This window comes from Haliotis cracherodii, unplaced genomic scaffold, assembly GCF_022045235.1.
Source record: "Haliotis cracherodii isolate W230 unplaced genomic scaffold, xgHalCrac1.p SCAF_4, whole genome shotgun sequence".
NCBI classification, from domain to species: domain Eukaryota; kingdom Metazoa; phylum Mollusca; class Gastropoda; order Lepetellida; family Haliotidae; genus Haliotis; species Haliotis cracherodii.
The window spans coordinates 5,014,408-5,028,688 of record NW_027266297.1 but is presented as its reverse complement, the minus strand read 5'-3'; the positions used below and the strand labels follow the sequence as shown (position 1 = coordinate 5,028,688).

At 42.1% G+C, this 14,281-nt stretch overlaps 1 protein-coding gene across 1 annotated transcript in view; it reads right to left on the bottom strand.

Annotated features, from left to right (window-relative positions):
- LOC139480212 (potassium voltage-gated channel protein Shaw-like) overlaps nucleotides 1-14,281 on the bottom strand; it is a 70,780-nt gene that overhangs the window by 11,086 nt on the left and 45,413 nt on the right. The window contains exon 2 of the mRNA XM_071263243.1: nucleotides 12,363-12,628. Coding sequence (XP_071119344.1) covers nucleotides 12,363-12,628 — 266 coding nt within the window. The remainder of the gene's footprint in view (nucleotides 1-12,362; nucleotides 12,629-14,281) is intronic.

The following is a 14,281-nucleotide window of genomic DNA, read 5'->3' as shown; positions in this document are numbered from 1 at the left end:
GTGACCCGTGTAAAACTGGACCGTGAACAACTGGACCGTGAACAACTGCCCGAGGAATAGTGACCCGTGTAAAACTGGACCGTGAACAACTGACCCGTGGAAAACTGGCCTGTGAAGAACTGACCCGAGGAAAACTGACCCGTGAACAACTGACCGGTGAAGAACTAACCCCGTGAAGAACTGACCAATGAAGAACTCACCCCATGAAGAACTGACCCCGTGCAGAACTGACCCCGTGACTAACCCGTGTACAACTCACACGTGAACACTGACCCCGTGAAGGATTGACCCGTGAAGACTCATCTGGGGATCAAAACCTGAAGTTTTCGTTATCAACAAATACATTAACCATCTCGCTAACCCACCATTATCCTTTCAGAGAAGGTGCTCCGTTTCTTTGTTGCTTAACGCCGTACTCCAGCAATACTCCAGCTATATGACTGCGGCCTGTTAATAATCGAATCTGGACCAAACAATCCACTAATTGATATAGTGAACAAAGATCCACAGCGTTGGGATACAATGACAGGCCATCAACCAATTCAGCGAGATGTCCGCTCGAATTGCATAGGGCAGTGAGAGTATGTAATGACGTCTGGCCCGGTATTCAGTGGATGGATAGGTTATCTCAAAGTGTGACGTGAACCAATTGGTACATGGATCATTATCTGGGCAAATCTGGGATTCGAACAAATGGGCAGCGGATCCTGATCATATGTGACCCGTGCAGATCCGGGTTAGAATACGTCTTTAGCAACCCATGCTTGTCGTAAGAGGCGACTAACGGGATCGGGTGGTCAGGATCACTGACTTGGATGCATGTCTTCGTATCCCAATTGCGTGGATCGATGCTCATGTTATCAATTACTGGATTGTCTGGTCAAGACTCGATTATTTACAGACCGCCGTCATACTGCTGGAATATTGCTGAGTGCGGCGTTACACAACAAAAAAAAGAAACAAATAAAGAAAATCTGATCGTAGATACAGCTGTAACAGGTTTAGGAACACTGGATGCAACTGACGATAGCCAGGGACGCTCACTCTCTTCCGCTATAAATAGACGCCATTACACGGTAATATTCAATTGTCTGCTATAACCCATCGTCAACCAGGTCTTCCTATATATAGGATTCCCTACAGATCTCTGTGTGTGTGTGTGTGTGTGTGTTTGTGTGTGTGTGTGTGTGTGTGTGTGTGTGTGTGTGTGTGTGTGTGTGTGTGTGTGTGTGTTGGGGGTTGAGGGGGGGGGGGGGGGTTGTTCTTGTTGGATCTGAGCAAGTCTTCAGTTAAGTCTGGCTACAGATCGAGATTCGTATATACAAACACGATTGATTGCTTTCTAAGTTTCTATCTGAATTAAATTTCGAAGTCTCTTCCTCTATTTTGGGAGCGATCAATCGATTTGCCGCCAGTCACCTTCCTGATTCCCCTCTTCATCCGGGCACCTAGACAGACAACACCGTAACAGCACGTCTCCCACAACAGGGAGAGTTATTCACGAGCTGTCAACTTGATCACATGAATATAATCACACCATATAATACGCCATTCATTCCTGCCAGTAATCATGTTTGGTCAGCCCATTATACGCGGTATTCAATGTATTCGTCCAATGGGAATAGGGCGGGTCCCATTGTGAACATTGTGAAGTGGAGAAATTGGGCAAAATGGCAGTTGGGCGACAGTGGGGATAGTATTTTGACGACCATTTATCCACGCTTGCAAATCGATCAATGTGTTCCCACTGTCGAAAATCGAAGCTCTGAGATAACTGTAGGCGGGTAACCGAGAGGAACGGGTACCACGCCCATGTACGTATGTCATCGTGACCCTACCACATGAGCTGATGCTCATGCTATCGTTCTCATGATAAAGAGAACCGTAATCCTTCACACGCCCGTCGTGAAAGATCCGGGGGCACGGGTGGCCAAGTCGTCTAAGGTGCCGCGATTTTCTGTGCAGAGTTGCGTCCCTTGGGCAAGCCAGAAACCTATGATTGTGGGTTTGAATCCCGGTTCGCCCCGATTATGTTTCTAGGTTTGTCAGCACCATACCCGTGGTCTGAGACCTGCATCACTTCTGGCTTTCAAGATTTCAAGATTCAAGTTTTCAAGATTCTTTATTCAGTATTTTGGGCAATGTGGCCTAGAGTACAATTACAATTACAATAATTGCTGCGTCACGTGGTGTCAGGAAAATAAATACAGGTAGTCTTATTTCACATTAGATACATGATTTAAGTACTTGTGGCTTTCCTCCCACATAAAGCTGACACGCCGTGATATAACTGGAATACTGTTAAAAGCGGCGTTAAACCCAACTCACTCACTCACTCACTCACTCACTCACTCACTCGTGATATATCAGAAATGTCTCTTTACGACATCAACCCAGTAAAAAACTCAAATTCAATTCACGTTTACCCGCCTCGCCTAGTCGAGTCACGACACTCTCTGTTGCCCAAGAGTCAACACAAACGGGGATCGAGTGGTCACAATGGACGATGGATATGAATAAACCTAAAAGGATAAGCGTCAGGGCATACGAGCTCTCAACTGCACGGAGAGCTGGAGATCGGTAGTACGATCCCCGGCCGCGTCATACCAAAAGACGTTAAAAGATGGTACTTGTTGTTACCCTGCCTGCGCTCGCCATCGTGCCCCGGCGTCATGGATCGGTGCTCACACTATCAGCCACTGGTTTGTTTGGCCCAGGCCTGATGACTTCGCAGGTCGTGCGGCGTAGAACCCCATTCACTCACTCATTCAGCAACTAAATATACTGACAGCAGAATAAACACACAAAACAGTTTTGAATTAAGTCAAACACAGCGTCATCTATACCATGCCATTATTGCTAAAACAAATAAAATATCATGACTCTAAAACGATTTAATTTAGATTCCATGTCGCTGATACATCTTGCTTTACAATGCACTGTGTAAAATCAGTGCTATATTGATCTAAACCTGTTTATGTAATAACTAAGCATGACTTGTCATTGAATCAGGCGATCAATTTTACCTGGGTTCCCTCTCAGTGTCCAAGCAACGCGAGATCACGTGGGTACTGCACGAGATGTCCTCGTTACTAAACGTACTGTGCATTTACCTGCCCCGCGCAGGGCGGGACGCGGCTTTTGTCGGCGGTAATGGCAACATGGATGATCGCTGACAATATCCACCCCTTAGAAACATGTGTTTCAAGCTGATTCCTGTTCCGATATGTAGAAATGAATATGTTATCGAACGTTTGGTCTTGACGCAGGGGCAATGGTCGATTCAAGGGCAGACGTATAGCTTCAGTCAAAATATGATATGAAACCTAACTAACTTCAAATATGACACATCAGTTTCCTCAAATATGAAACCTAGCTAACTTCAAATATGACACATCAGTTACCTCAAATATGAAACCTAGCTAACTTCAAATATGACACATCAGTTACCTCAAATGTGAAACCTAGCTAACTTCAAATATGACACATCAGTTACCTCAAATATGAAACAGAGCTAACTTCAAATATGACACATTAGTTACCTCAAATATGAAACAGAGCTAACTTCAAATATGACCCATTAGTTACCTCAAATGTGAAACAAAGCTAACTTCAAATATGACACATTAGCTACCTCAAATATGAAACCTAGCTAACTTCAAATATGACACATCAGTTACCTCAAATATGAAACATAGCTAACGTTTTAAGGAGATAGAAAGACTGTAAAACATTGAGATCTTATATGGATTCCAGAAAGAAATATGATGACTTAATAAGAACAAAAAAGACTGCATAACGTGATAAGTTATTATAGAATATTAATAATGCGAAAGTATTCAGGTCTGCACTCAGGAAAATATCTCGTCGGCAGTACAGTAAGACGAAATACCACTAGATGATTGTTTTTCACATTTTAAATATTTATTTCAAGATTGTAACATTAATGATGACATAGTACCACAAGTGGAAGGTGATATTGACTTTAACACGGATGAAATGACTGCCAGTATCATTGATTTACCTATTACCGTAGATGAAATTTATGCTTCTTTTAATAGATTAAAAAAGTTCGAAAGCACCTGAGTTTTTTAAACTTTCCATGGAGGTATTAGTATCACATATTAAATTGTTCTTTGACATATCATTTGATTCCTCTCGATTTCCAGATGTGTGGAATCCCAACATATTTGTCACATTGTTCAAAAAGGGGCAACATTAAAGATCCAAGCAGTTCAAGAGGCATATCTCTTGTGAGCACTTTCGGCGAGATTTATACAGCTATACTTACCAGTAGGTTATCATTTTGGGGCTGAGCCATACGAGAAAATCGTGGAGTCTCAGGCTTGTTTTAGAAAAGGTCATAGCAGATAACATGTATATATTACAGTTTGTTATCCAACGCTACTTGTCAAGGAAGCGGGGCAAACAGTATGCAATATTTGTGATTTTAGAAAAGACATTTTTCAAGAACACTGTCATGGACTCATCATGTGAGGAATGCTGCCGTACAGGCAAAAAACGTACTTGGTGCTGTCTTTAAATCCTTAAACATGTTCAAACCATACCCATGAGTTATCTTCTGAAATATTGGATACTAAAATTAGCCCAATTTTATTATACGGTTCTGTGTAAAGCAACCACGTGCACCCTCTACCCATGTAGTTAAAGGAGAGTGTGGAAGGTATCCAATGTATATAGTCACTTATAAGAGGGCTATGGAATACTGGTGCAAAATTAGCAATGTGCTATAATCGGGATTTGTTAGGAAATGCTATGATTATCAGATTGTAAAAATGAAAAGAGTGAGTTTCCAAAATCTATTTTTGGGGGGTTGGCTACATTTGGTAGCATCAATGTCTAAATAATGTTTTAAATTTTTTGTCGGAATCTCATTTTAGAGAGTGTTCATGTGAGCAGGATTGGCATGGAGCGCTGACATCAAGCTCTGAATCGCTATCATATATTCAATTCAAAACCTCAATTAGCCTAGAAACTTATATAAAGGAGTTGTCCATTTCCAAACTTAGGGTTTCACCTGCTCAGTTGAGATGCTGCTCAAACCAGCTCAGAATTGAGACTGGCAGATATAGTAAAGAGCCTAAAGCAGACAGATAGTGTTTTTAATCTGCAAACGTCAATATATCGAGGTGAGATGAGGTGAACATAGGTTTAACGTCGCGTCCAAAATTATTGCACTTATATAGCGACGTGCATGCACGTACTAGTCCGGACTGATGCCGATTTATAGTGCTAGCACTGAGATACCATACCGAAGTTTAACATGAATACCCCACTCAGACACAGTATACCGACTCCGAGCCGACCAGTCCTTGTTTGAGACCTTAAATGCCGAGCGCCAGGGTAACAACAAGTACCATATAATGTCGGCCATATTATTACTAAATATTATCCATTTGTTATTCACATGATCGATCTGTTTTCGAGCATAATGACAAATAACTGTAAACACTTTGACAAATATGATATGGAGAGTTCACCTTTATAACAATCGGATTGTAATTTTCTTTTATACGCATGCGCACAATATCCTGAAACAATATCGCACGATACGGGTTGTATTAAACATGTAATTACCGTTCTACTTTCAGGGATATTGGGTATCGGAGACTCGGAATACTAAATATTTGCGAAACAACAGTTCGATCTCTTTTTCAAATACATTAAACCCGCCAAGTGCGCCCGTTATTTTATGTGGTGGTCGATTGAAAGCGTCGAGTAGTTTTATTCATATATATACATTATCCTCAAAATCATGAACATACATTGCTTTTCATCCGGGAGAAATCAATTTGACGTAGTGAAGAAACACATGTGACGAATCTGCCGGAGAAACTAGCGGATTGATTGTGAAAAGTAATAACGCTGTCTATGTCTGTATTGATGCATGCCTTTCCCGATGGCCTCATGCACGTGACCGAGGCCTCGCACAGGCGGGACTGCCTCGCCGAACTGTTAACTCGCTATGCAAGTGAATATCAACGATTTAAGCTTCACTGAATCAACTAAATTCACAGCACATGTGCTTCCTGATTCCTGACGACTCGACTCGTTGATTATCGTGACCTTTTCTCGGGGAAACTAGTTTTAGAACCACTGAATGCACTGAGCAAATAATCGACATGAATATTTAATAATATTTATATGATATAAAAGACTAAGTAAATTTTTTACGGTTAACAGGGGCAGGACGCAGAGCAAATAGCTTTACGAAATGTAACGTATTTGTAGCATACATAAAACTAGCAAGACGAGCTACTGTGGATGGTTGATGTGTCCCATAGTTTGTTTTGAGTGAGTGAATGAGTTTGGTTTTACGCCGCTTTCAGCAATATTAAGCAATTTCACGGCGGGGGACACCAGAAATGGGCTTCACACGTTGTACCCATGTCGGGAATCGAACCCGGGTCTTGGGCGTGACGAGCGTACGCATTAGCCACTCGGCTACCCGACCACCCCTCGTGGTATGAAGATAACGCTATGCGATGAGGAAGACAATAACACAAACAAAGAAACAAAATTCTTCCAAATACAATCTCAAACAGAAGTTCAGGATAGGCGATAAACGAGACGTGCTTCGTTTCAAGTTTGAGATAGAAGTGTGTCGTTGTTTGTTTGTTGTTTAACGCTGCACTCAGCAATATTCCAGCTATATGACAGTGATCAAGCCAGTGATTGACATCATGAGCATCGATCCACGCAATTGGGATACGATGACATTCATCAACCCAGTCAGCCAGCCTAACGGCCCGATCCCGTTAATCGCCTCCTACGACAAGAATAGTGGTTACAAAAGAGTGAACTTTATATAGCTGGGCTATTGCTGAGTGCGGCGTTAATCAACAAACAAAACAATGGGTGAACTTGATATACCTAATACACAATAGTCTATTCATGAACGTAAAATGTACATTTCCAGTTGGATGTGACCATGGCGGAATTGCCAGCGGCTCTCACAAACTCGCATCATGGGATGATTAAAAAATACAAGAAAGATTGGAGGCAACCGCCAGACCTTAGATAACCACTCTTCCTTCTGGGAGAGATATAAAGATTCGGATTCAAGTCGTGGAATCCATGGCAGTGAATCATGTGCTATCCAGGTAGAAATGTTGATATATCAGTCTCTCTCTGAACCGGCATCATGTTGGATGAGAATACACAAGTATAAGTAAATAACTCATCTCTCGTTTATCATTGAACTGATGTCACTTTGGTCTTCAGCAACCCATGCTTGTCGTAAGAGGTGACTAACAGGCTCGCTGAGATGGTTGATGCAGTCATAGTATCCCAATTGCGTAGATTGATGCTTATGATGTCAATCACTGGGTTGTCTGGTCCAGAATCGATTATTTACAGACCGCCATCAAAAAGCTGGAATATTGCTGAGTGCGGCGTTAAACAAGCAAACAAATTGTTATTTGAATATACTGTAGAAACAACCGACTCTCATTAAACCGATATCGTTGGATTAGAATACGCTGGCCATACAACTGTCTCTCTGAGCCGGCAAAACGTTAGAAGAAAAAAGAAATAGATGCAACCATCTCTCTAAACAGACATCACATTAGATGAACGGCGAAATAAACTGCAGGCAAAGGATGGAATACAGCCATGTTTGATGGTGACTAAACATGAAAGAAACAAGGGATGGTTATGTTTTTTATTCAGGTGTCATATTTGTGTTTTGGACCTAATATTGCAGTGCTTCGGGGATCGTTTTCAGCCTTGTAATGTTTTGATAACGTTTGTAAATGTTTGTTCAAATCCAATTTTCAAGTGTATATCTTGTTTTAAACGTTGGGTGAAAATAAAATGTTAATACAACCGTCTCTCTAAATCATCAATAGATGTCGGTGTTGTGGGGAAACCTGTCTTTGTGGGTTTAGCTCATCCCTTGTTGAGATTTCTTCCTTATATATTGTCAGATTTACAGATAAAAAGGTTGCATTAATTCTGAGTAAAGCCAATAGGCTGAAAACCAATTTACTTTACATACGGCTATTATTCACAATTTAACGTCGATTCATAAATAAAAGCTATGCATCAATTATAGCATTGCGGTGTGTACGGATTGTTAATCAATAAAACCTATGCATCAATTATGGCATTGCGGTACCGTTTATTCATCAATAAAAACAGGCATCCATTATAGCATAGCGGTGGGGCTCATTCATCAATTCACCTACATGTCTGTTCGAAACCTTGGCAGTGTCTGATACTTGTGTTGAAACACTCCACGTCATCCAGGGCAGTAGAGTCTGAATTAGTATGGCGAGCTATCGGGTGAGTATGATAATCAGGGATGGATTACTATGGTGATCTCGGTCGGTTGAGTATGGCGATCTTGGTCTGTTCAGTATGCTGATCACGACTGAATTAGGCTGGCTTAGTATGGCGATCCACGGCTCGATTAGAATGACAATCAGGGCTAGATTAGTATAGTGATCCACGGCTGGATTAGTATGACAATCAGGGCTAGATTAGTATAGTGATCCACGGCTGGATTAGTATGGCAATCAGGGCTAGATTAGTATAGTGATCCACGGCTGGATTAGTATGACATTCAGGGCTAGATTAGTATAGTGATCCACGGCTGGATTAGTATGACAATCAGGGCTAGATTAGTATAGTGATCCACGGCTGGATTAGTATGACAATCAGGGCTAGATTAGTATAGTGATCCAAGGCTGGATTAGTATGACAATCAGGGCTAGATTAGTATAGTGATCCACGGCTTGATTAATATGACAATCAGAGCTAGATTAGTACAGTGATCCATGGCTGGATTAGTATGACAATCAGGGCAAGATTAGTATAGTGATCCATGGCTGGATTAGTATGGCGATCAGGGCTGGGTTAGTATGGCGATTTCGGTCGGTAAAGTATGGCAATCTCGATGGGTATAGTATGTCAGTTGGGTCTGATTAAGTATGGTGATTACGGCTGTTTTATGATGATCTGAGCTGGATTAGTAAATAGGTTAATGAATTACTACTGCAAAATGCGTGTGGCTTTTAAAGATATACATTATACATCTTGTACAAATACGGTTACATCTCATCAACAATTAGGTGAATCTCGCTTAATTGCAAAAAAATAAATGATTAAGCTGTTTAGCAAGTACAATCAATATTTGGTAATATTGAGTTATTTCATAGAGAATAAAGTCCATAAGCCACGAAATAAAATCACATCTTGGCCAAAGTAATTTGAAAATCGACGTGGCACAGTATCACAATAAATCCATTTATCTTTGATAATTAGAAACGCATGGCTCAAAAGACATACGGCCAAACCTAATTCCAAATAACTGCTACTTTGACCAAGAAGACCAACGGAGATGTTCAACTATCGATTGTAATGCCTTGAGCAAAGTGTATAGTCCGATACATCTGAATGTATTCAGCGGTACCTAGGTTAGGTAAAGTGTTATTCAGTACCAATGGTCAAAAGATGACCAAAACACAATGTGCACAAATACGCGACTAACAACGTGTTTCGGGGTATTTTCACAAGTGACAGTGAATTGGAAACATCTGAATGGCCGCTATGACAGTCATATTGAACATAGGATCAGAATCATAAACACAACGCCAGATGTGCTTACTTGCACCGACGACCGTGATGTCAACATGCTTGAAGATAGTTTCGGACAAAAAAGATAGGCAATTGGCGACGACTGAACCACACGAGATGGTCGAAGCTGACTAGACTGTGGCTTCAGATGAGCTTAACCAAGAATTGATTTACATATTCAAGGATCCGTTGATGTGTGGCTCGTATACACTCCTTAACGGTGATGTTTCTCTAAGACGAAGTTCAAGATCCTCACCACAGAGTTCCACGTCAGACAGTGTAACAGTATCGATAAGGGAGGTGACTGGGTCTAGTCTTATGTAAATGCACGCAGATATCATTTTGTAATTATCGGTTAAACACGTATGGGTCCTTTTAACCAGACTGGACTTAATGAAAGCACTCTGTCTCAACCTTGAATCTCGACTCACTGACCTTACTCACAAGACTCGTATGGATCAGGAATACGTTCGGTCTATTAGGCGACAAGCTACTTAATTGAAGCAAGCATGAAGAGCGAGCAACGACTGCCAGATTACATGCTCCGTCTATGGAGGACGTCGCAACAAGGGCACCGTGTGTCAAGGATTGTCCTTTATGGATTGGGCTTAGGACGCTGTGAGATAAGTCCCATTACATCATGTTGCAGGTGCAGGAGCGGTGGGTTTGGTTCAACGATGCTTTGAGGAGCATTCAGTTATGTCACGGCGCATCAGCCGTATTAGGGGAAGGTGCGAACAGCCCAAAGACCACCGTCGACCAAAGATCATCACCGACCAAAGATCATCATCGAAGCACATGCGCCAACAACCAACGGATCCAGAAAAAGTGGGCTGTGCTGTGGTCGACACGGCTGGACTGGTATGATGCCATGTCCTCGGCTGGTATGATGCCATGTCCTCGGCTGGTATGATGCCATGCCCTAGGCTTGTATGATGCCATGTCCAAGGCTCGTATGATGCCATGTCCTAGGCTGGTATGATGACATGCCCTAGGCTGGTATGATACCATGTCCTAGGCCGGTATGATGCCATGTCCTCGGCTGGTATGATGCCACATCCTAGGCCGGTATGATGCCATGTCCTAGGCTGGTATGATGCCATGTCTTAGGCTGGTATGATGCCATGTCCTAGGCTGGTATGATGCCATGTCCTAGGCTTGTATGATGCCATGTCCTACATGATGCCATGTCCTAGGCTGGTATGATGCCATGTCCCAAACTTGTATGATGCCATGTCCTAGGCCTGTATGATGCCATGTCCTAGGCTGGTATGATGCCATGTCCTAGGCTGGTATGATGTCATGTCCTCGGCTGGTATGATGCCATGTCCTAGGCTTGTATGATGCCATGTCCTAGGCTGGTATGATGCCATGTCCTAGGCTGGTATGATGCCATGTCCTCGGCTGGTATGATGCCATGTCCTAGGCTTGTATGATGCCATGTCCTAGGCCGGTATGATGCCATCTCCTAGGCTGGTACGATGCTATCGACATTGGTATGATGCTATGTTCTACATTGGTATGGTGCTATGTTCTACATTGGTGTGATGCTATATTCTTTATTGGTATGGTGCTATGTTCTATAGTGGTATGACGTTATATTCTATTTTGGTGTGATGCTATGTGATAGACTTGTATGATAGCCAGACAGAATGGCATCGAGAGATGTTGTAAAACATGGCCAGTAGGAATACTTGGATCACCCTGATCAGGTCAGAATCAGTTCAACATTCATGTCGAGGTCCAGCTGTAGGCAGTAACACTAATCAGGGCCAGTCGTGATGGCCTCGGGCAATCTAGGACCCGCTTTCGGCAATATATACTACACTAATCATGGCCAGTCGTGATGGCCTCGGGCAATCTAGGACCCGCTTTCGGCAATATATACTACACTAATCATGGCCAGTCGTGATGGCCTCGGGCAATCTAGGACCCGCTATCGGCAATATATACTAAACTAATCATGGCCAGTCGTGATGGCCTCGGGCAATCTAGGACCCGCTATCGGCAATATATACTAAACTAATCATGGCCAGTCGTGATGGCCTCGGGCAATCTAGGACCCGCTATCGGCAATATATACTACACTTACCATGGTCAGTCGTGATGGCCTCGGTGATCTAGGACCCGCTATCGGCAATATATACTACACTAATCATGGCAGTCGTGATGGCCTCGGTGATCTAGGACCCGCTATCGGCAATATATACTCGCTACCGCTAAACAAAGATCTGAGGACATCTCATTACAGGTCACGTCAGACCGACCTTGCGCGAACTTTGACCGACCAATTAAATGACTGACAAGAGGTCGACATTAGCCAATCAGAAGGCAACTTTCTCGTGCTTTACGGTACTAATTTCAAATTGGCGACTACACTTCGAAACATATTTTGAAAAATTCTTGATAAAAAATTGAAACCTGAACAAAAGAACATTCTGGAATCGTCTAGATTGTATGGATTCAGTCGTTGAGCCCGTAACTATCGTTCGGAATACCCTGTGTTAAAGTTTTCGAGGTTGCATGATTAGCAATCACATTCCAACTGTAACTTTCATGATCTGGTAAGCGACGCTATGATTGGTCGGATGAAAGGTCGTTCTGACGTGTCCCCTAACGGGATTTCCTCAGATCTTTGTTTAGCGGAAGCGAGAACTAAGATCTGATTTTAATGAGTTCGATATATACTACACCTACAATGGCCCGTCGTAATGTCCTCCTGTGATCTAGGACACGCTATCGGCAATACATGCTACACTTACCATGGCCAGTCGTGATGTCCTCGGATGATCTAGGATGAGCCAGATCTTTGTCTGCCAGTATTTCCATCCTGTCAGGACGTTGAGGTCAACGTTAAAGTTTTCCTTCTGGAGCGAGGAGTCAAATGAGTCGAGTATCCTCTGATTCTCTATGTAGGAGCGGTAATGGCGCCAACAGCAGGCCTTAATCTCGTGTTCGTTCATCTGCCAGAAGTCCAGCTCGCGCTTCACCACAGCTCCACACACCTCCAGGGGCACGTGCAGCTCACCTGTAACATAGGATTCGCAAAATGAATGCGTACTGAAGCAGGGCAGACATGTTTACACGTCGCAATTACTTCCAGTGTCAATGAAACATATCTCAGAGATTAAACACAGTCTGATTTCGAACTATGGTTTCTGATTATTTAATTTCTGACGATTCCTGGAAAGTATTGGTTCCCAGTTACCAATTCTTGTCGTAAGAGAGCCACTTGAACATTGTTCTTGATTCTTACGTGCTACACGTAAATTGTGAATTGCCCCTGATTTGTACGCATTAAATGTAACTTGTGCATCGCTCTTGATTTAGACATGTTAGACGTAAGATGTGCATCGTTCTTGATTTAGACATGTTAGACGTAAGATGTGCATCGTTCTTGATTTGTATGTCTTAAGCGTAAATTGTGAATTCTCGATTTGCACTGTAAATTGTACGTCGTTGTTGATTGGTACCTGTTAACCGTAAATTGTACGTCGTTGATTTGCACCTGTTAACCGTAAATTATACGTCATTGTTAATTTGCACCTGTTAACCGTAAATTGTATGTCGTTGTTGATTTGCGCCTGTTAACCGTAAATTGTACGTCGTTGTTAGTTTGCATCTGTTAACCGTAAATTGTACGTCGTTGTTGATCTGCATCTGTTAACCGTAAATTGTTCATCGTGATTGATTTGCACCTGTTAACCGTAAATTGTACGTCGTTGTTGATCTGCATCTGTTAACCGTAAATTGTTCATCGTTATTGATTTCACCTGTAAACGGTAAATTGTTCATCGTTATTGATTTGCACCTGTTAACCGTAAATTGTATGTCGTTGTTGATTTGCGCCTGTTAACCGTAAATTGTACGTCGTTGTTAGTTTGCACCTGTTAATCGTAAATTGTACGTCGTTGTTGATCTGCATCTGTTAACCGTAAATTGTTCATCGTGATTGATTTGCACCTGTTAACCGTAAATTGTACGTCGTTGTTGGTCTGCATCTGTTAACCGTAAATTGTTCATCGTTATTGATTTCACCTGTAAACGGTATATTGTTCATCGTTATTGATTTGCACCTGTTAACCGTAAATTGTACGTTGTTGTTAATTTGCACCTGTTAACAGTAAATTGTTTATCGTTATTGATTTGCACCTGTTAACCGTAAATTGTTCATCGTTAATTTGCACCTGTTAACCATAAATTGTTCATCGTTATTGATTGGCATCTGTTAACCGTAAGTTGTACGTCGTTGTTTATTGGCATCTGTTAACCGTAAATTGTACGTCGTTGTTTATTTGCACCTGTTAACCGTAAATTGTAGGTCGTTGTTAATTTGCACCTGTGAACCGTAAATTGTTCATCGTTAATGTTTTGCACCTGTGAACCGTAAATTGTTCATCGTTAATGCTTTGCACGTGTTCAACGTTGCTTGCGCATCATTGTTCACTTGAACATATGACGTAAATAGGCGAGTAGAAAACTGATTAATGCACATGTCACGTGGTATTTCGAAACAGTATCCATCACCAGACATGACAGTTCGTGACATAGCCGGCATTGCCGTTATTGTATAACTGAATTTCCCTTCCGCAGAAATCAAACCTGTTCATTTTACAACCCCAATACACTTTATGTACGAAACATGAGGACAAGAAAACTTAATCACGAGGATGTTCCAAGC